A 27,835-nucleotide genomic window follows, 5' to 3' on the forward strand; every position below is an offset into this window, starting at 1 on the left:
TAACCCCAGATCAAAGTACAAGGCGGAGACTCCTTCCTGAAGCCGACCATCCAGGAGCCCCGCTTCGGGCGCCCCCTCGCGTGGGGCCGCCGGGGTGGGGATGATGAGGGACGAGGGAGCGCGGGGTGCTCAGCACCCAGTCCCACCTCCGGCGGGCTGGGACGGCGCGGTGTACGCGGCCCCTTTAAGAAAGTTCGCTGGGTGAGTTCATCAAAGTTTAAAAACTCTCAGTGGAGAAGGGAAAGGGGAAAGAGAGAGGGAGAGAAAGGACGAGGGAGAGAAGGGAAAAGCCCCGCCGGAGACTGGCGCGCAGCGGCCCGGGCCGGGGCGAGCCCGCAGCGGGCGGCGAGGATTGGCTGCGCGTTCCCCCGGAGACCGCGGAGAGGGAGGGGGAGGGGGCTGGCCGGGCCCCAGCTGAGGCCGGTTCCGGCCCCCGCCCCCCGCCGCCGCCCGGCGCCCGCCCCCTCCCCCGGCGCCCGCCCCCCGCCGCCGCCGCCGCCGCCGCCGCCGCGGGCGCACTCGCGGGTCGCAGTGAAAAGGCGGAGGCGGCGGCCGCTCCGGCTCGGCTCCGGTTCCCAGTGCCTCCCCCGCCGCACCCCCTCCCCGCCTCCTGCACCCGCCAAACTTGATGTGACCCCAGCCCGACGCTGCGGCTGCCCCTCTCACCGCCCCGCGCGCTCCCCACCGCCACCCAGCCCCTCACCCCCAGAGCGCACCGCTCACCTCGCCCCTTCCCACCTCCTTGCCGGGGCCGGGCGCCGCGCTAGCCCTCCGCGTTCCCTTCCCCTAGCCACCCCCACCCCACCCCCCGCACCATGAGCAACCTGAAGCCGGACGGCGAGCACGGCACCAGCACGGGCACCGGCACCGGCACGGGCTCGGGCTCCAGCGGCACCCTGGAGGAGGAGGTGGGTCTGCGCCCCCGGGACTTGTTGGGTGAAGTACACGCGGAGGTGGGCGGGGGACGGGGCGCGCGGAGCCCCGCGCGCGATCTGGCAGTCGCTCCCGGCGCCTTTCCGCCGTTGCCCTTCGGCCGGGGAGGAGCAGCCCGTGTCCGGCGGGCGGGGGCGTGCGGCCTGGACTACCCCGCCGGGCGGGCATTGTCTCCCCGCCCTCCCAGGCTCGGGGCCGACCGTGCGCCGGCGGCCGTCAGTGCGTCCCGCGGTGGGCGAGCTGCGCCGTGTCCGCCCCACGCCTGCTGCCCGCGCGTCCTTCGTTCTCCACTCCGCCCCGCTCGCTGCCCTCTTCCGAGGCGCTCCTCCCGCGTGGCCGGGACTCCCGCCTCGGCTGGGAGGAACTGAGCGGGATTAGCACGGCGGGCGGGCGGCACCCACACTCCCTTGTACTTTCCGCCCTGACCCCTCCCCGTGACCTTGGAGGCCTGGGCCGGCTGCGCGGCACCTTGGTTCGCTAGAGTTGTAGTCATGGGGGTAGACGGCTTTCTTCACGGCCCCAGAGCTTGGGCTTTGGCAAAGATGTCAGCTGACTGAGTTGGGAAGGAGATGCCTAAAGACACTCAGTTCCCAGTTCTCGTCTCTCGGGTTTTGCCGTGGCAGACAAGCCGGGACCCCAAAGCTGGCCCTAGTGGGATTCTGCTAGGAATGTCCACCGGCCATGTGCTAAGAGGAGGGAGTCTGGGGCGGCTTCGTGCAATCACCAACAGCTGAGTGGCTAATTGGATGTGGCAAAATCCGGGAGGGTGTATGTGTGTGGGGGTGGATATAGCCTTAAGGCTATCAGTGAATGGAGACCAGAAGCTCGGCCCGCAGAGACAAAAACTGGTGTGGAAAGGGGGCAGCCTTCGCAGCTCTCTCTCTGAAGTGGCCTCTGCTGTGTCACTCTAGGGCCAAGAGACCCTAGACCCTTCCTGCCGCGCCCTGGCATGCTCTTGCCCAGGAAACCAAGGGCCGGTTATCCACCCTGAGCTCCCTTCCCCTTGGTCTGGGGGAGAAACCGCAGAGCCCCTGATGGGGGCTGGCGTTGCTGCCTCCCTCCTATCCAGTGGCGGGTGCCCGCCCGCCGTGCTATAGGTTTGGTGCAGAATGGCGGCACTGGCCCACGGCTGGGCTGGGCTCCTCACTGTGGGAGGGATGATGGGAGGGTCACACTGCCAGTTCCCACTCTTAGCAATTCAGAGGCCTGCTGCCAGCCCCAGTCCACCAATGGCATGACAGCTTGAGAATCTAGGTCTAGATCCCGCTTTCTGTGGGGAAGGAAAGGAGGAATCTACAACGCTTCACTCTGAAGAGTGGCGAAGGAAGGCCTGACATATGTCCACGAGTGCGGTGTGGGCTCTAGTGGGCTGGGGTTCATTTGGCTCCTAAAGTCCTTGTCCTTCTTGGACCTTGATGCTGACAGGCCCTTGGCTTTGGGGACCCCATCCTGACTCTACCTGGTTGTTCAGAATCTCCCCTGAGAGTTGGGGGAGGCTGACAGGGTTGCTAGTATGTGTGTGGTCTCTGCTGAAATTGAGGGAGGGAAGCCATCTCCTGTGAAGCTGGGCAAGGACCCGGAACCACTTCTGCTAGAGGGTTGACTTCAGCAGGGACTTACCTCGCCGAAGAGACCCTCAGACCCACCCGTTTGAAATGGGAAGGGTGAACCACGTGGCCAGTCTAAAGTCTTGGAGGAATCGTTTGAGGTATTGGTCACTTTTTTCTAACTAGCTTTTTGAGAGAGAGGGCAGAATCATCAAGAAGTGGAATCCCTGCTCTCCCTCCTTGTGGGCAGAGGTGGGCTACAGCCCTGTAGTGCTTCAAGGAGTTCAGTGCAACTGGTGCTGGGGAGGGTGGGGAGCATGGGCTCCTGTTTAACAGAGGTCTAAAACTAAGGGCCCCAGTGATTTCTTGGAGCCCAGAGTCTGCTCTGGTCCGGTAAGCACAAGAATCGGCCCCTTCTCCTCATTAGCTTTCTGAACAGTGGGCCAAGAGCTCTTCAGCCAGGGTTCCATCTTGGATGGGTGGTTTGAGCAGGAACTAGACGTATTCTCTTTAGCTTAGATGCCCCCTAGGTAGGCAGTTCTGCAACCCCCAAGAGCCACCATTGGGGAAATCCGCATTAGCAGTGGTGGTTTACTCTCGTGGTTGACCCAGGCTGGCTCTTGGAGATTAGCTAAAGCAAACCTAGGAAGCCAAGGAAGAAGTTAGAGGTCAGCCCTCCCTGAGATGTCGCTGCGTAGGAGGTGGTTAGACCTGTAGGGATGGAAAAGGCATTCCAAGAAGAGGGGGAATAGCATGTATAAAAGTGGGGGGTGGATTGTGGAGCCACATGGCTTGTTTGGGTGACTACCAGGAATTTGCTATGTTGCAGTAATGTTGGAGGCCACGTTATGAACAGCCTGAGATCATGCAGGCTTGGGAGGAAATTGGCATTTTTCTGCTACTTAAGAAGAAGGTGTGTTAGAAGCTTTGAAAACTTCTAACCCTTTAACCCTTTGAAAGCTAAGGAGGGCAGCGAGGAGTTAAGGGGAACAGCTACGTGTCCCTTTCAATCTAGAAGCCATACCCCCCCCCACCCCGAGGTGCGTCTTGGCTGGTGCCTGAGCTCCAGAAGGTGAGGCAGTACAGCACCCGAGCCCTGCTCAGGGCAGGCTTGCCTCTGGTGTTGCCCAATCCCAGATTCAAGCATCTCCTGTCTTAGTGATTCTTGAGAGATGGCTGGAGAGTTACAGGGTTTCTGGGGAAGGGTATATGTGGTTTGAAAGAATATTTTATTTTGAAAATGGAGACATATTTTAATACAAGGCAGTGTTAAGTTACAGTAATGACTCGTTGGGGGCCCCCTGAGAGGAGGGTGGAATCTTGGGGTGGGGAGTGCGGTTCAAGTTTCTAAGAGTTAAAGAAGTTTTATGCCAACCTAATGGTAAGCTCTAGAAAGGCAGAGATTAACGGTAGCTAAGGGAACTACAGCTTGACCTGAGCGTCTTGGCCCCTCACTGCCCTCCATCCCCATCTTTGCCTGTCCATGGCATCCACCAGAGCTGGGCCAAGATCGCTTCTTGCACGTCTGGTACCCCACGGTCCATCATGTGTCCTCTAGGGGTCTCTGAGGATCCAGCTAGGTCCCTGGCCCCTGGCAGGATGGCCAAGGTTAGCACTCACATGAGTGAAGGAATTTCAGGGTTCAGTGTGTGACTTGGGCACTGCCCCTTTTCTCTGCCATCAGAAATATTTGACAGAATCTGGGACATCTTGGTGCTCTGTCTGCAGACTTTTTTTTGGTATAACGGGAGGGAGGCATCTATGCTTCCAGACTTTTACCTGGAAACAGGACCCAAGTAGGTAGATCCAGACAGATCTGGTAGATCAGACTCCCCTCCTCCCTGGCGGTTGTTGTGAATGTGTCTTCCCTGCTCAAATAACCTAATGGTAAGGCTGTACTATGCGTAGTAAACCCATACATAGTCTTTGTACCAGGCATTGTTTTGAGCACTTTACCGTTTTAACTCATTTAACTTCCACAACAGCACTGTGAAGTACTTATTACTATTTTATAAGTGAGGAAACTGAGACACAGAGAGGTTAAATAGCTTTCATGTAGCTAGTAATTGGGTAGGTTGGGGTTTGGACCCAGAGTTTGCTCTTAACAACATACTATACCCACTGTTCTGTTTTATATTGGGGGTTTGGATGAGACTTGGGGGTGGGGAGGGGAGAGGATCTGCAACTGAAGTTTTTTAGGGCTGAGCTTTAGGTGATGACAGCGTCCCAAGCAGAAGCTCAGGGACTGGCTCCAAGCTAGTTCTCTTTGGGTTGGTGGCATCCCAAGACTGGGTGGTGGGAGCTGTCAGCCCCTGCAGGAGGAGCATTTTATCACAGATAATGTTTAGAATTGTTATTGCGGTGATAAAAACCAGAACAAGTGAATTCTCTACAGACAGTACATCCCCCTTGTAGCCTGGGCTGGGGCTGACTGCCTTCACACCCCACCCCCACCCTTGATTCCCTGTTGCGTTGGGCATCTTAACTAAAAAAAATTGTACTTACTCCAAAGTGACTGCCTGTCGTTTTGGGGGTCCATTCTCTTGGGTCTCCTTACCTCCTCCTTCCCTGTAAGTGGGCAGCCTGGCTAGTTTGCCCCAGTAAGAACCAGCTTCTAAGTATCATTCAGTGTTTGGACATTCTGATTTCTCATCTCCGTCTCTGGGGTGGGGCTGGGGGAGGAGTCTGGCAAGTATTGTAACTAGAGGCAACACATGAACTGTGGGATGCTTTGCTCTGTTTTCATGCCCTCCACCCATTTATCCCACTGGTTCTCCAGACAGTCCTGAGAGGTAGAGGAGAGGAGTCCTCCCACCTGCCCTGAGTGCTAAGTTCCTGGTCCAAGGCCACCCACCTCTGGTTACCCAGACCCGAGCTAGAGTGCTAGCTTCTGGCAGCACCTGGCGGCCTCCAGCCTCTGCTCAGCCATTGATTTTGGGTAGCAGCAACATTTGATGCCTTGTCGGTTCCTCTGCCGTCCCCTGACCATGGCTGCCTCAGAGGGGTCCTCACACCCCAGGCATAGCTGTGAGGCAGTGGGGCAGAGCCCGTCTCCCATACTTCAGAAACCATGTTGCTGTGAGGTGGGAACTGCAGACAGCCCACGAAGCTTCCTATGCCGAACCCCATCTACTGCCTGCCCAGGGACCAGCACGGCCTCCTTGCTTTCTGCTTTTTCCCCTATTCCGTCCTTGGATGGAAAGAATAAGATTACCTGAGGTGTGCCAAGGCTAGACAGGTGGCAAGATCGTTGGGTCCTCCATTCCTGAAGAGTCCACTGGTGGATCCATCCATGCCAGGCGCCTCCAGAATGTAGCAGGAGCTGGGTGTAGTGGGAGGGTCTGCCTTGGCCCATCTGTCATGGCCTTCAGTCATTTACAGCCGACTGAGGAAAGGCTCTTGGCTGTCACAAGTCATCAAGGCCACCTGTATAGTTCTGAACAGGCCTAGGACCCTCAGGGAGAAAGGGCAGGGTCTGACCTGGACGAGCCCATGGTATGAGTGTCTGGAGTCCCTACCTCCTTTTTTTTTTTTTTTTTTTTTTTTTTGCGGTACGCGGGCCTCTCACTGTTGTGGCCTCTGCCGTTGCGGAGCGCATGGGGGATCCTCCCGGACCGGGGCACGAACCCGTGTCCCCTGCATCGGCAGGCGGACTCTCAACCACTGCGCCACCAGGGAAGCCCCCTACCTCCTTTTTGTGGTTAGCCAACCTACCCTTTCCCAAGTGAGTTTTGGGCTTTAACTGGGAGAGGTCAGAAGAAATTACTGGAATAGGACCTGAGACCAGTTTGGGGAACCTTTGTTGCGATCAAGGCTGTGAAGAGCTTCCACCCAGACTGGTCCCTGTTCTTGTGTGTAATTGTAGCCATATGCGGGCACAACTTGGGATGGAGCGGTTCTTCTGTGTTGGTGACAGGGGAGCTCCAAACCAGAATCTAGGTCCTAGAAGTAGTTTCTATCTCTGAACAGAGACCCTCTCCCAATAGGAGTGTCCCTTTGGGAAACATCTCTCGTCAGACTTCATCTGCCTCAGTCAGGTGGTGCACAGGTGCGGCGTGCTCGGTGCTTTGTGTTCCTGTGCACGGTGCCGTGTGTTCACACTGGATTAACATCACATGGTTTAAGGGTTGGAGGTATTGATTTTGGAGCTAGGGGAAGTGCGTGGGATTCCCCTAGGACAACGCCTTGAATCTATGGGGTAGCATATAGCAGTGGTGACAGCTGCAACCTTTGCCAGCCACAAGGGTCAGGCAATAGATTGGCATTGGCTGACCACACAGCAGTAGGAGGGACAGGGGAGACTGATGGCACAGGAGGGAAGGGAGCCTTGCCCAGAAGCTTCATGCTGGAGACCCTGTGAGCCTGTCTTTCTTTTTTTTTTTTTTTAACATCTTTATTGGAGTATAATTGCTTCGCAATGGTGTGTTAGTTTCTGCTGTGTAACAAAGTGGATCAGCTATACATTTACATATATCCCCATATCCCCTCCCTCTTGCATCTCCCTCCCACCCTCCCTATCCCACCCCTCTGGGTGGTCACAAAGCACTGTGCTGATCTCCCCGTGCTAATCTCCCTGTGCTATGCGGCTGCTTCCCACTAGCTATCTGTTTTACATTTGGTAATGTATATATGTCCATGCCACTCTCTCACTTTGTCCCAGGTTGAGCCTGTCTTTCTGAGTTGCCTCTGAAAGCCTTGTCCCTGGTTCTGTCTGGAACCAAGTGGAAAGCAGGCCACCCACCCCACCCCCACCCTGCCTCCAGGCAGCCTAGTCAAGGAGTCTGCATAGCACAGTTCACGCTATTTGGTTGGGTTCCCTAATGAGGTGTAGCGCAGGGCTCGCAGCAGACTTTGACCAGGTGTGTTCCCAAGATGTGAAGCCTTCCCTTCCTGGGGGTAGAAGTAGCTTGGAGTATAAGGTCCGAAGCCTTATTTAATCCAGCTTAGTTCCTCCCACCCCTACACACACACACAGGTGGAGCTCTAGGGCACATTGCAGGCCCTGAAGGAAGAGCCCCAACTTCCCAGGCAACTTGGACTTGACCCCCAGCTCTGCCAGTGGCTGGCCAGGCACCTAACTCCTGAGCTGGTTTCCTCAACTGTAAAATGGGCCTGTACCACTCTGCCCGTTACCTCAGAGGCCTGTCAGGCTCACACTCCGATGGTAGGTGTGAAAGAAGTGGAAACTACAAAGTGCTGCCCAGCTTGGGGCCTTAGAGCCAAGCCCTGATACATGTGATTCGGGGCTGGAAGTAGCAGGGGCAGGCAAAACACTGTGGAACAGCCCCTAAACCTGGACTTCTCCCCGCCAGGTCAGACCGTGATGACGTTGGCGGTGTCCTAGGTGGGCACTGCTTGGAGGGAGGCTGGGCGCTGTCCTAGCCTGGGAGCTGAGCAGCCCAGAGCTCCTTGGAGGAAACAGGAGGCGCTGGCGTTCTGGGAGCATGTGTGTTTGTATCTGCTCGCTGTACTGTCTGGCTGTATCTGCTTGCTCTTTTTCCCTGTGTCCTTGTTCAGCCCTTATAAGTCCTGGGTCTGCGGGCCATGTCACCACATTCCATCCACCTCTCGTCAAGTGGCCCCACTGAGAGGGACTTCTTTCCCCCGGGGAGGCGTAAGAGCGACCTGCCAGTGCCAAGCCTAAGCACAGGACCCAGGCAGAACCCAACTCTCACCCCGCCCCCTACATATGTATCCAGAAGAAAAAGGCCAGGCCGCTGAGATCTCTGCAGAGGTACAGTGACTTGCTCTGTGGTTTCTGTTTGGCAGCTCCGGTATTGCCCCAGCAGAGAGACCCCTCTCAAACCCCAAGGGCCTGGCTTCTGACATCCTGCTTTCTCACCCTCTCAACCTCTACCCCTTCTTTACTGCTTTCTTTGCCGTCTTGTGGGCAAAACGAAAGCACTGGAGCTCTGAGCCCATGGAGGACAGTGCCCGAGCATTACTCCCAGACTCCATCACGGTCTCCCACTTCCCTGGTTTCTTGGAAGGTCAGGGTGTGAAGGGCCCTGAGGCGAGTCCACCCCTCCTCTTTATTGCTGAGGCAGTGGTGAAGGCCACGAAGCCACTTGCCTGGCCGGTGGCAGGGCTGGGACTTCAATCGGGCTCCTTGACAATTGCTTTGAGGCTCTTGTTCTTTTGTTTCTGTGTCTGGTCTGTTGTCTGAGCAGGAGGCTGAGCCTGAGTCCTGTGTCTTGGTTCTCAATGACCCTTTTCCCCTTGCAGAAGCCAGGGCCGAACTGGGCGTGATGAAGTTTAAAAAGGACCTTCAGTATCTTTACAGCAGGAACGCGGCAAGCTTTATATAACGCAGGCTGCAGCTCGTAAACTCCCATGATCTGGCTGGTGGGGCGGTAGTGGGACACCGAGATGGGGTGGCTTGGGCTTCTGTTTGGACTCGGGGCTTCCTGGGGCTGTGAGGGGCCCTGCTCTACCCCCACCCCTTCCCCGCTGCAGAAGGCTGCTCTGGGAGTTGGCAGTCTGTCAGTCTTCCCTCTGACTTCCCTATACCTAACTGTTTAGGACTAGCCATGGGATCATCTAGTGGAACCCCGTGCACCCCCGGTCAACCTTCTGCTAAGGACTGTTGCTGCCCTCTTAGCTCAGAAGCTGAAGGTCATTTGTTCTGGGCACCTAAGGCTGACCCCCACTGGGCTCTGAGTGGGTTGGTGGTGTGAGATCAAGGTTTGCAAAAGAGCATTGACTTGTGAGCCGGGCACCTGGGGACACTGGGGCTGCTTCTGATACGCTCGGTGACTTGGAGCAACTCACTGGACCTCAGCTAAAAATAAGGTTTCTTCCAGCTCAGATGTTCTGCATTTCGGTTCCTGGAGAGGGCTGGGAATTGGGGAAGGATGTGGGAGGGGCTTATGAGAGGCTTGTTTTTCCCTGTTTGGATTTCCCTCCTCCCCCACCCACTTTTGTAAGGGGTGTTTTCCATCCAGATGACACCAGCAGGGCTCCCCATGCTAAGAGGCAGGGTTCAAAGTAAGCGAGTTACTTGAACATTTTGATGAAGTGGTTGGTTGAAACAGTTCCCTTTCCAGATTGAATTCTAACTTCAGAGATGTTGGATTGCCACAAAGAATCAATTTTCAAGTATCATTTTTATCTCTTTGGTATGATGTTTCTATTGCCCAGAGTCAAGTTTCTTAGCCTCGTGAGGCAGAGATTCACCTAGAAGGCAGGAGTTGTCTTCTAGTGGGGAGTGTTTCTGGTGGACCGCTGGGATTTATTTGGGGGTGGGGGAAGGGTGGGGATGACCCTGATGTTCTCCTACCTCAGCATCCTTTGTGCCCTAGATGGGAGGTCCCTGGAGTCCAAGTCCAGGGTGCTGTCTTGGAGAGTACAGGGCTGGGGTTTGGAAGGAGGCCGTGGTTGTCCTTTGGAGTTAAAGGGTAGGGGGTTTAATATCCATGGACATACGACTGTTTTTGACAGCAGTGTTTACCCCTTCCGTCTCTAATAAAAACTGGTATTTACGGCGCTCATCCTCTCAGCCACAGTATCCTGCTGCCACCCTTAACCTGAGAAGTTGAGTGTTCAATTCTTGGTATGAAGGTGGAGTGTGGCCAGGCCCCAGCCTGGGCTGATTGAGTATGGCGTCCCCCCACTAGGGAGGGAGGGCCTCGTGGTGTGGCCCCTCGGACCCCACACCCCAGTCCTGTCCCACATGGAGGCTTTCCTCTGGGGGGAACGCCCCCTGCCCCGCCTCCCCCCACAGCTCCCTTCCCTTGACTTCTGCAGGGCCCCCATGTGCTGGGCCCTGTGTGTGCCCAGGGGAGGACAGAGACCTCTGAGCAGCCACTGTTGGGGGAGCTGGCCTTGGCCTGGGGGCACTGGAATGACAGGTGTGCCTGTGCAGGTGTCCAGGCTGACAGAGATGTCCACCTGGGCTGATGGAAAGAGGTCGAGTCCTGCCTCGAAGCCTTTTAGGCAGAAGCCTGAATTTCTGCTATTAGGCTGATGCCTTGGGTATCACTGTCACCTTGCTCCTGGAGGCTTCTGTTTACTTTCATTTTTTCTGAAGATCTGTAAACAACTGTTGGTTTGTTTGTCTGAAGGAAGATCATTACTGACACACAAACAGGAATGAGTTTGTCAGAGCCCCTTCTTCCTACTTCTCTCTAAAAAGTTGTCTTCCCTCTGGGCTGGGGAGGGCTGCAGTTTTCACCTTTACTGAGGGAAAGGGCTGCACCACCCGGGGGCTTGGGTCCTCTGTCCTGCTGGGATTACAGAAGGTGCTGGAGAGGCTCCTTGAAGGGGGCGTTCCCTCCCCAGGGGCCTCAAGAATAAGGCTGAGGATGGGGGCCACCACTTCCTGTGCCCTTCTCTGCCCCTCCCCGGAGCACTGGGAATGAGATGGGTGGCCTCCCGTGGAGGAGGGAGGAGCAGGCAAGAGGTCATTGGGAGCCCCAGGCACTCGAGGTCCAGCAGTAGCTGGAGGGAAAGGGCCCACGATCACACAGCAAATACCTAGCCAACCCCAGGAAGCCTGCCTACCAGTGATAGCCTGTGGTGTGGACTTCCTAGAAGGGGCTGGACTTTCCCACCCTCTTGTTCCCAGCACCCCCAGGGAAGGATAGGCAGCAGGGCTTGCTTGAGGGACGAGCAGCCTCGGGAGTCCCCAAGCTTTGCTGGCCAGGGACACCGTCGTGCTGAAGGCCAGTTTGCTGCCCTAGGCAGGCCTGGCACTGGCTGGGACCGCCAGCGAGGCCAAGTCTGCTCCTGACCATCATGAAGGCTACACACCATGTCTGCGATGTCCTGTATGGGGACACCTCTCTGGCCAAGTTCCTTGTCCACGTTGAATTCGGTGCTTCCAGTGGTTCCCCAACGTGTGTCTTTTACTGGCCTCTAAGGATTCCCCATCCCCCCTATTTTTTTTTTTTTTTTTGGCTGTGCAGCTTGTGGGATCTTTGTTCCCTGACCAGGGATTGACCCCAGGCCCATGGCAGTGAAAGCGCCAAGTCCTAACCACTGGACTGCCAGGGAATTCCAAAGGATTCCCTATCCTTTTCCCACCTCTCCCCAGTACCTTCTCCAGCCTGTTCCAAACTTGCCTTCCATCTGTGCCAGGGACATGGCTGTGGTCCAGCACAGTCTGCTGGTACTTGCCATGAAGATGACCATTTTAACAGGACTGCGCTTGCTTTCAATGTTTCAGGGCAGGAGGGAGATATTCTCTTGGGCTGTGTGGATGCTTTTGGAGAAAGAGTGAGTGAGTGTATGGAAGAAGGGCCTAGGTAAACAAGTTTGGTTCCTTCTAGCAGCCTGGGATTGTGTGAGCCACCCCTTCTGCTTCCTCCAAGTATCTTAAAATAGTTTCGTGTTGAATTCTTGTAGTAAACTTGTGGAATAGGCGGTGGGATCTTTGGCTGGTCTTTCCATCTTGGCGTCAGTGGTGGTTGGTCCCCGAATCCTTGTCTGCGCCCAGCCTCTCTGCTGAATGCTGCACCCTATGGCTGTGAGGCTGGCACCAGCAAGTGGCACGGGAGGAGTGGTTGCCAGTGCTGGCCTGGGACACAGGACTCATTGGCCAGGCCTTGCAGAAGTAACCACATGTCTCTGTCCCTGCCATCCCTAAGGATCCCGACTGTGCCATTAGGTTGCCTTGTCACCTTCCTATTCTGAGCCTCAGTTCCCTCATCAGTATTTATTCATCTATTTATTTATCTATCTATCTATTTATTTATTTATGGCTGCGTTGGGTCTTTGTTGCTGCGTGCAGGCTTTCTCTAGTTGCGGCGAGCAGGGGCTATTCTTTGTTGCGGTGTGTGGGCTTCTCATCTTCTCTTGCTGCGGAGCACGGGTTCTAGGCCTGCAGCCTCCAGTAGTTGTGGCTCACGGGCTCAGTAGTTGTGGCTCGTGGGCTCTAGAGCGCAGGCTCAGTAGTTGTGGCGCACAGGCTTAGTTGCTCTGTGGCATGTGGGATCTTCCCGGACCAGGGCTCGAACCTGTGTCCCCTGCACTGGCAGGTGGATCCCTAACCACTGTACCACCAGGGAAGCCCCCGTCATCTGTGAAATGAGGGTGTTTAACTAGCTGAACTCCACGGTGCCTTCCACCTCAGACATGGCCTCCCTGGGGAAGAGGAACACTAAAGAATCCAGCGACTGTGTAAGGTTGTCTCACCTGTGTTCCCAGCTCCAGGCTGATCTGGACCTGACCCAGCCTGACTAGGCAACCTTATAACTAAATGGTTCATGGTACCTGATAGGTGAGGTTTTTGTGCAGATCAGTGTTGAGATTATGGGACCCTGAAGTGAACAAGCATATGGTTGAGCCTCTCCTGTGTGCTGGGCATAAAGTGTGCTCTTCATCCTGGAGGTAGAGGGTACCTGTGTTGTACAGATAAAGAAGCTGACATTCAGAGAGATGAAGCAGCTTCGCCAAGCCAAGCGTAAAGCTGGGATGCAAACTCTGGTCTAACTAACCAAAGCCTTTCCCATTTATGGCATCACTCTGCCGTCCTGGACCACATCGTTTCTGGCTGTGAGTCCCTTCTTTGGAGGGACCAAGGTGTGTAGAGACGGGGGAGGTCTCAGATGTTGAGCCTGGCTCTAGGCACCTTGGAGGACAGGAAAGTTTTGAGACTTGCCTCCTATCTCTGGGTTTTAGAGTCCAGGTGAGCTCAGATGGTGGGACCAGTAAAAGATAAGGGGTCCTAAGGGCCCCAGAAGACTTCAAAGGAAGGAAAGAGGGGTGAGGAAATAGAGGGACCTGAGGGATGGATGCCCTTCAGTTAAGGAATGAGGAAGGGGTGGTCTGAGGGGCAGTGTGAGCAGCTGCCATGCCCTATGTGGGTGCTTGTCGGGGACCCGGAGTCTGTGGGCCGGGGCAGGACCTGATGGAGTTGGAAGTAGCATGGTGGGTAGGTGGGCTCTGGAAACTCTTGTTCTCTCGACATGTGGCCGGCCAGCCTGCTAAGCTCATACTTCCTGTCACTCCAGCTTTGCCATCATTCTAAACAGGCACCCAGAGAAGGGACTGGCTACTGAACGGATGTGTGGCAGAACTTTACCCATCCATGGGGCTAACAGGGCTGCCCAGATGTGGCTGCCTCCGTCCCCACAGCCAGAAGAATGGCACAGATGGCTGAATCAGTGTTCCTGGATCTTACCCAGCTTTGCTCCTTGCTGAGCCAAGCTTGCCTGAGCCCTTTCTGGGCCTCAGTTTCCATGTCTGCACGGGGGGATAGGCAGAGGGCACATCATCTGCCAGGGTGTCCAGGGTCAAGTAGGAACCAAGGAGAGCATTCAGGTCAGGCTTCCTGTGACTTAGCCTCCCAGCAAAGGGTCTGTGAACTGGCAGACGGGGACCCACCACCGAACCCATAACTGCCTTGATGTCAGCTTGTTTCCTAAGGAATGACCAGGCACAGGATGCAACCTGTATTGTAGCCTTTAGAATCTAAAAGATGGGAAGCCAGGGAAAAGAGTCATCTGGCCCAGAGAAGGCTGGGAACCAGAATCTGAGCTGGGAATGAAGGAAAGTTCCCCTATACTCACTCCCCTCCCCTCCGCTAAGCAGGAAACTTTGTGCTGAGAACTTTCTATTTAAGGGGGCCTCTGGGGAGGTCTGGCCAGAAAGGAGCCATTTGAGGAAGGGTTTAAAATTAGCCGGGGTGAAATGGGTGGCCCCTGGGGAGAACTGAGGTAGAGGTTTCTGTGGGCGGCTCTGGCTTTGCATCTTTGACCCAAAGCATGTCCCCTCATCCCAGGGAGGAGGGAGTAGCGCTGGTCCAGGCCGATCCAGCAGGACCCTGGCTGGCTTGTACTCTTTCAGTCCATCGTCTGTGGTGGGCTGGGCGCCCAAGTCCTGGCACCAAAAAGCAAGCATCATCTCTACCAGCCTGGGTGAGTGGTTGGGAGGGAGACCTGGGTTTTAAGTCCCAGGTCTGCTGCCTTTTAAAAACAAGCTGTATGGCCTGAGCGAGGCACTTCTCTTTGGGGGTTTACATGTAAATGAAAGGCCTTCCGTCAAAGGGCAGAGGGGTGTAGAGGATGGCTGCCCTCTGGAGTCCAGGAACTCAGTTCAGCCCACTCTGGAGCCTGGGCTGTCCAGTTTCTCCCAGATGCTTCTGGGACAGGGCAGTGCTTGAGAGCTGCGTGTATAGGGACACAGCTGCCAAGGGCTGTGAGATGTACAGAACCTTTACCCCAGGCCCAGGAGCAGAAGTGTGTGTGGCGAGGAAAGGCATTGCCAGAGGGGTGGAGGTGTCCTAACTGGCAAGGAATTCTCCTGGGTTTGCTTCTCGGCGAAAACTCATGTGAGAGAAGAAGCTGTCCTTACCTATTTTATCAGCCATGGGCTTGGAGTCATTCCTGTGTGGCTAGGGGTGGCGACACTTGTTACGGGCAGCTGTGGGGGCTGGTTTCCTTTGCCACTCCTGGCTCTGTTGTTGACATGTGTGTTCATTGGAGGGGGGGGAGGGGGAGGGGGGAGGGGGAGGGAGAGTGTGTGTGTGTGTGTGTGTGTGTGTGTGTGTGTGTGTGTGTGTGTGTGTGTGTGTTGGGTGTAACTTTGCCTGACTGCCCTGGGTTCCTGATTCAAGCCATTGTCTCCAAGAACGCTGTTGCCTCAGTTCCTTCAGCAGGCCATCACTAGAGCATGGAAGAAGTTCTTTGGTGCCTCTGGGGGGGAACGTGACCCACTAAATGTTTTCAAGAATAGCCACGTGTTGGGTGGGCTGAGGCACGTGAACTTGTTCTTAAGTCGTCAGTGACAAGTTGAGAAGACTTTCGTTTGGCTTAGTGGTATGACATGCGCCTTGAAACAGGAGTCAAGGGAATTCCCTGGCAGTTCAGTGGTTAGGACTGTGCGCTTTCACTGCTGAGGGCAAGGGTTCCATCCCTGGTCGGGGAACTAAGATCCTCAAAGCCACGTAGCCAAAGACAAAAAACAAAAAACAAACCAGGAGTCAAGTGTGTGGGGAAGCTCTGCTCTTTCGGATTTTTCGTTACTCAGAAAGCACAGTTTCAAGATGTATTTTTAATGGATCTACACTCTGGAAAACCCTCCTTCTCCCATTATAATTATTGGCTGATCTGGCCTTGCTAGTTGAGCATTGGAGGCCAGCAGCATTTAACCAGCAGTGGTGAATTAGGGAAGTGTTCCTGCCAGCCCTCTCCTGGACCTCACCCACTGTTCGGGAGGTCAGGTTTGGCAGGAGTCACAGGATGGACACCTGGTGTCTACTAGACCTGGCTTCAGTGCCAACTTGTAACTTTGTTGAGGGCAAGGCTCATAACTTACACCATCCTCTGCCTCACTTGAAGTTGTCAAGATCCTACTCATTCTTCAAAACCCAGCACCATTGTTCCATCTCTGACTCCTTCCTCAAGTCCCTTATTCAGTAAACATTTAGTACCAGCACCATGCTAAGAGCTGGGCAGAGAAGCAAGAATATAATACATTGCCGGCCACTGAAGAGCCTACATCTAGCATGGGAAGCAGGAGGAGATGGATGTGAAAGTGCTGGGCCCTCTGATGAAATGGCTCCAAGGCACAGAGTTTACATCTTTGCCTCCCCGCTAGACCAGATGGAGCCTTTCTACCAGGAGTCCATGGGAATATTCTGAAATATGTATATGTTTCTACTTGTGCATTTTTTGGAGGTAAGACACCATAGCTTTCTTCAAGACTCAGAGGGGTCCTTCATCTATCTTGTTAAACAGGACTCTCTCCTTGACGCTGTCTGTGCAGAAGTGCTCAGCTAGTGCTTGATGTGACACCTGCAGGATGAACCCAGGGAAAGGAAAGGGTCCAGAAAGGTTTTTTTTTTTTTTTTTTTTTTTTTGCGGTACGCAGGCCTCTCACTGTTGTGGCCTCTCCCGTTGCGGAGCACAGGCTCCGGACGCGCAGGCTCAGCGGCCATGGCTCACGGGCCCAGCCGCTCTGTGGCATGTGGGATCCTCCCAGACCGGGGCACGAACCCGTGTCCCCTGCATCGGCAGGCGGACTCTCAGCCACTGCAGCACCAGGGAAGCCCCCAGAAAGGGTTTTGAAAAGTTAAATGCTGTGAAACTTTGGATGCTCATTTGCCTCAGCCTCCAAAGAAGGCTCAGGAAATCCTGAATTCTTCCTTCAGCCCTGGAAGGATTCCAGTTCCTTCCTGAAGGAAGAGCCATCATCCTTGTTCTTCTGTCAGCCCGGCCCTGACCACTGTGGTCTCTTCCCCAGGTCCGGACACTGTTCGTCAGTGGGCTCCCTGTGGATATTAAACCCAGAGAACTCTACCTGCTCTTCAGGCCGTTCAAGGTGAGTCTGGACCCAGCCACCCATGGGCAGAGCCTAGGATGGAGGAGAAGCATCAGGAATGAATCGCAGACCGGGATTGGGCAGCAGGAAAACTAGAAACTGTGCTGGCAGCCCTGGTTCTCGGTCCCGGTTCTGCTAACTCATATGTTGCTTTCTGTCAATTGCTTATTAGCCTTTCTGAGCCTCCGATTTCTCATCTGTAAAGTGGAGACAGTAGAATCTCAGTAGACTTTGCCGTATAAGGAATCTTTGAGATTCAGCATAGCGTTTTCAATTTGCAGATAAGAAAACTTAAAAAGGTGAGGTCTGTGCTTCCAGATGACAGGCTACGGGAGCAAAGGGGAATTTCCGCATGAAATGATGAATGCTACCGCATGATGGCCATCCCATGTGCTAGGCTGTGTGATATGGGACACGAAGACTGAGGGCACTCAGCGGTGGTGGAGATCAGAGAGGGTCACCTTTGGGGGGAGAAGAGTGTGAGCTGGGGAAAGGCAGGGCTGGGGGGTGGCCAGGGTAGCACAACAGAAGCTTCCGACCTTCCTGTTAATGACCACCTCTCTCTGCAGGGCTATGAAGGGTCCCTGATCAAGCTCACATCGAGACAGGTAATTTCTCTCCAAGGTTTTTCTTCCTCCCAGCCCAGACCGACTGCTGAAATTGGAACTGAGCCTGTTCTCTTTTCCTCAGTCTTGAGGCATCTGGCAGCTGAGACCTGCCCCCTGCCACCCCTATCCTGTCCTAGACTGACGAAAGAGTAGCCTCCACAGGTCCCCTCTTCTTACCAGTCAGCTCCTGGTCCTCACTCTCTGGCCCTTGAGAAGCCACAGTGGGACCCGGAGGCTGAGGACCATAGAGGTGGTGGCTGTGCTCTGGTTCCTGATGCCAGGGGTCCCAGGTCCAGAGCCTTCAGGAGCCATTTGGGGGCTGGACTGAGCCCAGGCAAAATGAAGTCGGAGAAGTTTTAAACCTGTTGTTCCTCCCACCCCGACCCCCCTTTTAAATAAATAAATAAATAAATTTATTTATTTATTGGCTGCGTTGGGTCTTCGTTGCTGTGCACGGGCTTTCTCTAGTTGCGGCGAGCAGGGGCTACTCTTCGTTGCGGTGCACAGCCTTCTCATTGTGGTGGCTTCTCTTGTTGCAGAGTACGGGCTCTAGGTGCGCGGGCTTCAGTAGTTGTGGCACACGAGCTCAGTAGTTGTGGCTTGTGGGCTCTAGAGCACAGGCTCAGTAGTTGTGGTGCATGGGCTTAGTTGCTCCGTGGCATGTGGGATCTTCCTGGACCAGGGCTCGAACCCGTGTCCCCTGCATTGGCAGGTGGATTCTTAACCACTGCACCACCAGGGAAGCCCGGGGCAACAAGTTTATGCGACTTCCCTGGTGGCTCAGTAGTTAAGAATCCTCTTGCCAATGCAGGGGACACGGGCTCGAGCCCTGGTCTGGGAAGATCCCACGTGCTGCGGAACAACTAAGCCTGTGGGCCCAAACTACTGAACCTGCTCTCTAGAGCCCGTGTGACACAACTACTGAAGCCCATGTGCCTAGAACCCGTGCTCCACAACAAGAGAAGCCACCGCAATGAGAAGCCTGCGCACCGCAATGAAGAGTAGCCCCCGCTCGCCGCAACTAGAGAAAGACCGTGCGCAGCAACGAAGAACCAACGCAGCCAAAAATAAATAAATAAATAAAATAAATTTTTATATATATGTAAAACCTGTTGCCCCTTGAGTGAACCTGAAGCCTTTCCGTGCCCTTGATACATTAGTGTCCCCTTTCGTGCTGGGGAAAACACTAGAACTTACACTTAATTACCTGCATATGTTAAAAAAAAAAAAAAGACTTTTACTGAAAGGGTGATGTTTAATGCAGTGGGATAAAGCTGTATTGGCATTGTTTCCCAGAATGTGGTACCTGGATGGGAGAGTTTTAGTGCCCCAAACCAAAAATACATAATTCTTGTCCATATATAATTATATAAATATATAATTCTTGGCCGTATCCTCCCTGTGTTCTAGCTGAACATAGGGGGGATATGGACAAGAATTATATATATTTTTGTTCTTTGTTGTTTTGTTTTGTATGCTTGAAGGGGAGATGGAGTGTTGGGAGAGATGCAAGGGTATTCTCTCTTTTTCCTACTAGCCTGTTGGTTTTGTGATCTTTGACAGCCGGGCAGGAGCAGAAGCGGCCAAGAATGCATTGAACGTGAGTAGACAGAGAACAGGCCTTTCTCTGACCCACAGACTTCTAGGCAATGGGTATTCCTGTTCCCGTCTTCTGCAAACCTTCCCCCACTCCACGCCCAAGGAAAGGGCCCACAGATGTACCTTCCCCAACATCCTGGGGCAGAGTCTTTGGCTGCACTGTCTGTGCCAAACGCCACTACTCGCAAGGCCCGAGCAGTGTGTCCGCTGTCTTGGCCCCCGTGTGGGCGAGTCTTTCAGGCTGGATCATTTCTGGGGCCCTTCCGTCCCCACTGCAGTGGACAGACTGGGTCCTACAGTGTAACGCCTTTCCCTTCCTTTCCTTCTCACGTAGGGTATTCGCTTTGATCCTGAGAACCCTCAGACCCTGAGGCTAGAGTTTGCCAAAGCCAACACCAAGATGGCCAAGAACAAGCTAATGGCTACACCAAATCCCACCAACGCTCACCCCGCCCTAGGAGCACACTTCATCGCACGAGACCCCTGTGAGTGGCACTCAGAGTAGCCATCTGCTGCCCTTTACCTGGCAGAGCTGGGGGGCCCTCGTGGATGGAGTTGCGTGCAGAGGGCATCCCTGAGGGCATCAGTCCTGCCTGCCCGCCCCTTTTCCAGGAGCTTCTTGCGGCCACCATTACCCATCCCTGCGGGTCCCATGCTTCCTTCCTCCCCTGCAGCCTTTGCTGGACCTCAGGCTGAGCTCCTGAGCTGTTGGTGTCGCCCAGCTTCCCTGAAGCCTTCTCTGATCCCTCTTGGTTGAGATGAGCAGAGACCCATCTGAGGGCTTCTGGAAGCAGACAGGATGCTCACCAAGCCGGGCCAAGTTACCGTGGCTTCTTTCCCAGTCTCGGGATCCTTCAGGGGAGCCTGAGAAGGGAGCTTATGCTCAGTGATAGTGCTGGGTCCCCTTCTGTGTTTGGAATGGGGTGGCGCAAAGGGGGACCCGCGTTCTGACAAGGGGGGGCTGTTGTCTCCCGTCGCAGATGACCTGATGGGGGCCGCTCTGATCCCCGCATCCCCAGAGGCCTGGGCCCCCTACCCTCTGTACACCACAGAGCTGACCCCAGCCATCTCACATGCTGCGTTTACCTACCCAGCCGCCACTGCTGCTGCCGCTGCCGCCCTACATGCTCAGGTAAGCCTGTCTGGGGGGGAGAAGTAGGAAAGGGGAGAACAAAGGCTCTGAGTTGGCCGGGCTTCATTCCTACCCGGCCACGGGCCACCCAGGTCCCCAGAGCTGCTGCAGAACTGCTGTCTTGTAACAACAGTACCTTTGGGGTTTGGGGTCCCACAGAGGGGAAGGAGAGGAAACGCTGTGAGGCCGCCTCGAGGATACACTGCAAAGGCGAAGTGTGAGAGACCCACCGTGGGTCCACTGCCCCTGGACACGCGCGGGCAGGCTGTGCCAATTCTGCCTGTGGTGACAGACCTGAGCGTGGTCGCCGGAGGCAGCCCGCCTGCCTCTGCTTCCTCCTGTCTTTGTGAACTTCAGAAAGCTCTGAAAGATTTCTGTGTCTGGGTTGTTCTTTTTCACTCATCTGGAAAGATAAGAATAGTAGTATCTGCCTCAGGTTGTTGTGAGAATTAAATGTTAAGCCATGTGAGGGGCTAGAATTGTACCTGGAACATCCGGGGTGCCCAGTGAGTGTTTGCTCTTTTGTTCAAGGAATGTGGGCACCCTGCATTGTGACCTGGGCTGGGGCGGGAAAGATGCAGCCCACGCCTCTAGGCGAGAGGTGGAGAGGGCACGGCTGGGCTGGGAGGGCTCTGTGCTTGCCGAATGCCGCGCCAGGTGCCCGAGAGGGGCACGAGCACCTCGCAGGTTACAGCCAGGCCTCTGCGCGGCAGTGACAGGGCACCGCCAGGCAGCGTGGGAGGGCTGTGGTGAGCGGCGAGCCCACCTGGGCCTCTCGTCAGAGAAGTGACCGAGAGCTGAGGCTCATGAAGAGTGACCTGGCTGCTGAGAGGGAGAGAACAGGGGTCTCCTGGCTGGGGCAGTAGAAGGGGACGAGGAGTTAAAGGGTGTGAGAAGCCAGGAGGGAGAGTTCCCAGAAACTAGAAGCTGAGGCAGGAGGAGTGGGCAGCTCTGCCAGTGGGAGGGTCAAGTGCGTGTCCATCCCTCTGAAGGGCTTAGTGACCTGGGTTCGCCCAGTTCCAAGGTGGAAGGTTCAGATTCCCTGACTGCCACCCTCGCAAGGCGTTCCCCGGGCCGCGGCAACTTGGGTTGTACCGAGGGCAGACGCGTGGTTCCGCTTGGCGCTCACCCCGGCGGCACACCACAGACGGCTGGAAAATTGATCGGCGTAGGGAGGTGGCGGGGCTCTTCCTCTCTGGGGCGACGTTTGGGGGACTTACCGCAGACCAGTTCTGTGGTGATTGAAGGCGGTCCTCTGTGACCCGGCGGAGTGTGGAAGGCAGCTGGTGCAGGGGCGAGTTTAACTGTAGGGGCCCTGTGAGTCCTCTGATCCCAGCTGTGCCACCAGTTAGCGACCTGATCTTCAGCAAGTGACTTCACCTCTGGGCCTCCGTCTTGTCCCCATCTGTAAAACGAGAGGGCAGGACCAGATCGGATGGAGAGGTTCTACCCCGTCTGCTCTGAGATGCTAGGCCGTGACAATGTGAGGCAGAGGTTGGGAGCCAGGGACAGTCAGGATGTCAGATTATTCAGGAGCGATCTCTCTGCCCTTTTTGGGGTGGCCCCCTCCAGCCGGCTGGGAGTGGTGCGCCGCTGCGGGTCCCTAAGCTTCGTACACAGGATGGTGTGCCCTCCTCTTGTCTTCCTTTCCAGCTTCCTCCCTCCTTCCCCATGCCCTGTGGCCATCCAACTCCAGTCCAGCTACCTTGGTCCAAGTCCTGGCTCTCTCTTTCAACACTGTGTGACCTTGGGCAAGTTTCTTGACCTCTCTGTGTCTCGATTTCTTTGTGGTATGATGATAGTCAGTAGCTACTTTAGAGGGTGGTTGGTAGCCTATTAGCATAGAGGGAGCACTGCATGCTTATTATTTCATGTCATTATTGTCTAGTTCCCTCCAGGCCTTGCTGTGCCTGAGTTCCTGTCTTCTGGTCTCCCTGGGAAGGGGATGAGGGCCCCCTCAAAGGATAGTGGCTTTTTTCGGGAGGCCGCCTGATGACAAGCGATCGGATCAGGTGGTGACTGGTTCTGTCCCGCTACTCGAGTTCTCTGGATAGTTGTTTCCTCGACAGTAAAACACACTGTTAGGACCAAATGTAGTAATAGGCATGAAAGCATTTTCGAAGTAGTATCACTTGCTCTATTCCTTCCAAGAGCCCCCTCCCTGCCCCCGATAGTACTGCCCCAGAGGTGGAGGCTGAAAATGCCTAAATGAGGGAGGTGGACCCTGGTGGTCCTCAGGAGGTTATTCTGAACCCAGAGGACCCGTAGCCGCGTTTTTCTGTGCCTGGGGGTAAGGAGGTGACTTGGAGAGAAAGGCAGCAGCTGATAGACAAAAGGGGATGCAGACCGGTCCTTCCTTTCTGTACCCCACCATATGCATCCTGACCTCACGCCCTCTGCCAGTAGCTCGGCCTGAGCGAGGCATCCTCATGTGGCTGCAGGGACGAGACCTGCAGGAAGAAAGGGGCTTGGAGATGGTTCAGTCCTGCTCTATCTCGGCACAAGGCTGTGTTGCTGGACCTTCTGATCCTTTTGATAGAATCTTCTCCTTTCAGAGGGTATGGGTGGCAGGGGCACACTGGGGTCTGGTACATGAAGATGGTGACCTAAAAGCAGGGATTCTGCATGTCCCCTTGCACCCCAGGGTCCTCCCAGTTTGGACTGCTTTTTCCATTTCGACCTGAGGGTACGGGGGTCTTTCACTGCAGCCCTTTGCCCCCCTTACACTGGCTCAGCCACTTACCGATGACCTTAAAGTTACAGGAATTCCCCTGCCTCTGTTTTCTTGTCTGTTTAATGGAAATGCTAATAGCATCAACTTTATAGGGCTTTTCTGAGGATTAAATGAACTTCGTATATGAAAACTGCTTAGACCAGCATCTGGCACATGCCAGGTGCTTCACGAACATTAGCTATTAGAGGTCTGCGTTCATGGGAAGAAAAAGACGGGGTTTTTTTCTCTTTTTTGCCTTTGCTTGTCATCCTGTTCCCCCAAATATCACTACGTTTAGTCCTTAGACTTGGTAGGTAGTTGGACACAGGTGTATAAGTAAATCCATGGGTATGAACCTTTTACAAAAATTACACATTTAATCTTTTTAAAACTTAAATATTAGGACATGCTTCTATGTAAGTAAGTATAGGTCTGCATTCTGGGTGCCTGGCTAGCCTACCAGTGTATAAGTGTGTCTGCCTCCCTGTAGATGGCAGTGAGGTTGTTTACACACTTTTCTTTTGCTCTGTTAGGCTGTGCTGCCATGGATGCCCTTGTTCACACCTCTCTGGGCACCTGTCCTGCCTGCTTTCCTTATCGTAAATTCCTAGAGCTATTGCAAGGTCAGAGTGTAGACTTGCCGGTCTGAGTTAATTGTACTGTTTTGACTTTGTGATGAGTGAGGCTCCCTTACTTGTTGGCTGTTTCTATTTCTTCTTGTGTGGATTCATCCCTTTGCCCACTTTTTGGTGTATCTTCTCCGTTAGTCGGTCTGAGGGTCTGAGAGAGGACCGTGTGCCCCCCACTCCTTTGGGTGCTGCCCCTCTTGGAGCTGTAGCCATTCTAGATGCCCATGGGCTGTCCCTGTGGGGTGGCCTCTTAGGACCTCCAACCCCACCCTGTGAACGAGTGGAGGCCCTGACAGGGGACTGGCCACTTGCTCCCTGCTGTGCTGGCCGTGACCCCTGGGCCTGGGGTCTTGTTCTGAGCTGGGGCAGGAAGAGACCGTGCTTCTTTAGAGAACCTGGACCACTGGCCTATCCCAGGCATCTGAGGAGAGTGGAAATGCAGCCCTCCAAGTACGTTCTGTCTAGTTGGGTTGCACGACCATCCCGAGCTCAGAAATTAGGGCTTTCCTCTGCTTCCTCCCCAAGAAGGTGGTGGCTCATCTCAGGCTGGAGGGAAAGCTGCTGCTCTGGAGTCCAAGCTGCAGCACCTAGTGGAGAGGGTGGGGCTGGATGGAGCAGGCTTGTTGTGGGGGCCCCTAAGCCGCCGGTGGTGGAGGAGGGCAGGTCGGAGGCCTCCAGGGTCCCTCCCACTCTCGTCCGACGCTCTCCCCTTGTCCAGCCCTGCAGGGCACCCAGCCTGTCAGGCGCTTCCTTGCCGTGGGGCCGCTCCAGCTGGAGGCTGGGTGAAGTGCGGTGGTCAGGGTCCACTAAGGCTTCCCGGAGCTGGACCGGCCGCAGCCTTGTCCGGTGGCAGCGGTGCTGGTTTCCTCATCGTCCCTCTCTTAGGGAATGAGCTCTGGTGTCCAGCCGGGCTTGCAGCTGAGAGGGCAGCCCACGGCTCGGCGAAGGGGAGGAGAGGCTTCCTCCCACTCAGCTGTCAGCTAGGAAGGGAGGGAACTGTTTCCAGATGTTCAGAAGACACGAGAGAAAATAAGATGGCCTCTGAGGCTGGATGGCTCAAAGAGGCTCTTGACCCTTTCTGTGTGGTGTGGGGCTTAATCAAGGTGGTCCTGGCAGCCAGGGGTCAACTGTGTGCCGATGACAGCAGTGCCACATCCTTGGAGCCCAGGGGCCATCCCGACATTGGTCAGGTGGCCTAGGCCCTGGTCCTGCCATGTGCCAAGTGTCCTGGCATCTCAGAGGAACCAGCTGCCGACTTCCTGCTGAACACGGGGTGGTCAGAGTCCTGTGCTGTACAAGACAGCACCTAGAATTTGGAGGGGGCACAGGAGCAAGTTCTCAGGAAGCTTTCATCAGCCACCAGATAGCCTGGCGTTGCTCGATATCTTCCCTACTTACAGAGGCAGGGATTCCTGGCAGCCAAGTGGGTAACTGGGTCTGACTGCTTGTGCTTCAAGAGTTTTGTCTGTATGCCCAGCTGCTACTTGGTTTCCTCATCGGCTCTCCTGTGCCATCCCTTTCTTTCCTAAGAGAACCCCGGCTCCCATCTCTGAGTTCTCTTCCCACCCCCTCACTCGGGGCCCTGTGATGCCCTGCCGCCACCCCTCCCAGGTGGCCACGGGTCAGGCCCGGGCGGACGTGCTGTCTGTAACTGGGGCAGGCAGCCTCCCCGCAATCTTGGCTTGGCACCCAGCATGGCTCACCGTCCAGACTGGCCCACGGGGAATGGGGTGCATGTCATTTCCTGGCTTGTTTCTGGGAATCATGCTCTGGGGCCATTGCTCTGTGGGGCCTTCTAGCAAGTACCAGCGTTGAGGTAGCTGCCAGGCTCAGCTGGTAGGTTACAAATCTCTAAAATTAGGAGGCTTTTGTAATGAAGGGAACGGGGGTGGGGGTGGTGCAGAAGCTGAAACGGGGCAGCGGCGGAGGCGGGGAGCATCAGCTGGGTCTTGTCTGTGACTTCCTGGGATCCTGCGAGGACAGGACCAACTTCTGGGAGTCCTGCCCCTTGGAGACCACACTGACTTTGGTTTCTAATGTGTTTTTACATTCTGTCTTATCTGATCCTCGTGGATACCCTGTGACTTTTAATCATCTCTATCCTGTAGCTGTTGAGGACACTGAGACTCAGACGAAGTTGAGCAAAAATGTGTTAGGTGCATTGTCCCGATGTTAGGAATTCCGCACTCTCCCGGTTAAGGGGGCAGGGCAGGCTGTTGGGCCAGTGCCCCCGGCTGCCAGCACTCCACCCGGTACAGTCGGGCTCAGTGGAGCGTGACCGCCTTCGTAACCCTTCTCTCATTTGAACCTCTGTCCTGCAGAGGAGGCAGGTCAGGTGGCGCTCTCCCATTTTCAGGATGAAGAAACTGACGCCCAGAGGTGAGTAACTGGCCCGACCTCCGCCGTCAGTGACAGAACCAGGACTCCGACAGGGGCACTGAAGGCCGTGTTTCCCAGGCTCCCCCGTCAAGCGAAGGGACTGCACAGCTAGCTCCTGACGTTGGCTTCTCTTGCAGGTGCGCTGGTACCCTTCCTCTGATACCACCCAGCAAGGATGGAAATATCGTCAGTTCTGTTAGTTCTTCAGTAAGTGCTGGCTCAGAGGCCTGGAAAGTGTCCTAGAGCCTGGCTCCCTGCAGGGCCTTGGTTCCTCTGCCTGAGTCCAGGAGCTCGCTGGTGCTACCCCAACCTGAGCTTGCGCCTGGGGCACTCTGGCTGGTTTTCCCCTCTCCTCCCACCCTGCCCCCCACCCCACATCTTGCAGCCTCCTCGCAAGGGGAGGGCCTGGGTTCAGCTCCAGTCCCATGCATCTGCTCATGGCCACCTCTTTCCCCTCCCTCCAGGTCTGGTCACCACAGCTCGAAGCCCCCGCCCGCCTCACTGGGGAGGGAGCCACCCTGAGCTTCCACTGCCCCCAGGTGGCCCGTGCAGAGCTGCTGCTTCCCTCCAAAGACTGTGAATTTTAAGCCTGACTCAGTGGACTCTTGTTTCCTTTCTCTCCTTTTCCTCAGCCCTGTCCTGCCCCAAAGCCCCTCTCCAAGGCCTCACGGCAGGATTCAGGGGCCTTCTCACTGGGACACCCAGACCCAGCTCGGAGGTCTCACTGGGACTGAGCAAGGCCTGACCTCCAGTCCAAATTTGCTTCCGTAGCCCCACCTCAAAGAAATGAGGCGTTTAATTTTGCATGTTTTCCTGGCATGAATTAAGACACTTAAACTTGTATATATGTGAGTGTACAGTTTGTTCTCACATTGTGTCACCATAGCAACAAGTCCTGACCACTAATGGTTCATCATTCCCGGTCCCTCTCCCCACACCCCCCTCCCCTGCACCCACCCTGCTTCAGTGAGGACCAAGCCCTGCAGCCAGTTCCGCCCTGCGGCTGGCAGCCTCCACCACCCCACACACTTCCAGGCTGAACAGGAAGGACTACCCAGCCAAGGTAGAGCGTTTTCTTGGTCATTTCAAATTGGGGTCCTCTGCTTCCTCCCCCTCAGATGAGCCAACAGCCATTAAGAAAACCCTTTCTCTGCCCAGTTTTTCGCTTACCTCTCCGCGGCGCACCCCACCCCTGCCATGGTTCCTCATGCTTTCCAAACTTCAAAACCAACCAAAAAGTGAAAGTATTTTTGTACCCTGTGTAACAAAATATTTATGCAACATGAAAGATTTTTCGTGTGTGTGTGCAATTAATTATTGAAGAGACCTTGTCCGCCCTGTCAGATAAGTTTAACATTTTAGTTTGAGGCATGAAGAAGAAAAGGGTTTCCGTTCTCCAGCAGTGAGCCTTAGCGTCAGCCGTTAGTTTAAGAAAAATGAAGGAAAAATTGTGCAATTTTTTGTTTCGTGTGCACATCAGTGCATTGCCTTTGGCCGCAGCTGTGGCTGTCTTGCCGTTTTCAGACTTGGGAGACGAGGAGGCTGTTGTAATTGCTGATCCTGTGAGAATGTGAAACTGGATAATATATGAAATGCAAAATAAAAAATCATCCAAAGTAACTGCTCTCCGACCTTTGCTTCCTTGGGTTGTAGGTTGCCGTCGGGAGGGCACAGCTAGAGGACAGGTGTTGGGAGTTAAAGGGGGAAGGAGGCGAAGTGGGCCCGGGCCTCAGAGCTCACGTGGCCTCTCCCTCCTGCCCTCTTTTGTGTGACTTGAGGCTGGAGAGGAAGTGACCTGCCAAGGGCCGAGCAGCGGGGCCGCCTGGGTTTAACTCATTCTTTGTTTTCTGTTCTGAAGATGGGGGCGGAGATTCCCTGCACCCAGAGTAAGCACCTAAATGGGACCTTCGTTTTCTCTGGATGGTGTCATCTGGCTGCCCCAACCCTGTGGCCTGTGGCCTTTTCAGGCCCTTGAGTAGAGAAGGACTGTGATTTGGGAGGTTGGGTTCCTGCCTGTAGTATCCTCGGTGTGT

General features: G+C 55.1%; 1 protein-coding gene across 1 annotated transcript; it reads left to right on the forward strand.

Moving 5' to 3' along the window:
* On the forward strand, positions 1-27,835 carry RBPMS2 (RNA binding protein, mRNA processing factor 2). Its single transcript, XM_079912282.1, has 9 exons — positions 1-201; positions 791-908; positions 16,665-16,742; positions 17,312-17,350; positions 18,888-18,950; positions 19,284-19,434; positions 19,930-20,081; positions 25,940-26,009; positions 26,267-27,835. The coding sequence occupies exons 1-8, from the start codon at positions 101-103 to the stop codon at positions 26,000-26,002; spliced, it is 765 nt and encodes a 254-aa protein (XP_079768408.1). The 5' UTR covers positions 1-100; the 3' UTR covers positions 26,003-26,009; positions 26,267-27,835.

Source organism: Stenella coeruleoalba (assembly GCF_951394435.1).
Source record: "Stenella coeruleoalba genome assembly, chromosome: 2".
NCBI lineage: Eukaryota > Metazoa > Chordata > Mammalia > Artiodactyla > Delphinidae > Stenella > Stenella coeruleoalba.

Excerpts from the sequence above, each read along its gene's own strand:
- RBPMS2 (XM_079912282.1), top strand. The coding sequence starts at position 101 with ATGATGAGGGACGAGGGAGCGCGGGGTGCTCAGCACCCAGTCCCACCT. Across the intron at positions 202-790 it reads CCTTTAAGAAAGTTCGCTGG|CCACCCCCACCCCACCCCCC; the intron begins GTGAGTTCATCA and ends CCCTTCCCCTAG. Across the intron at positions 19,435-19,929 it reads CTTCATCGCACGAGACCCCT|ATGACCTGATGGGGGCCGCT; the intron begins GTGAGTGGCACT and ends CTCCCGTCGCAG.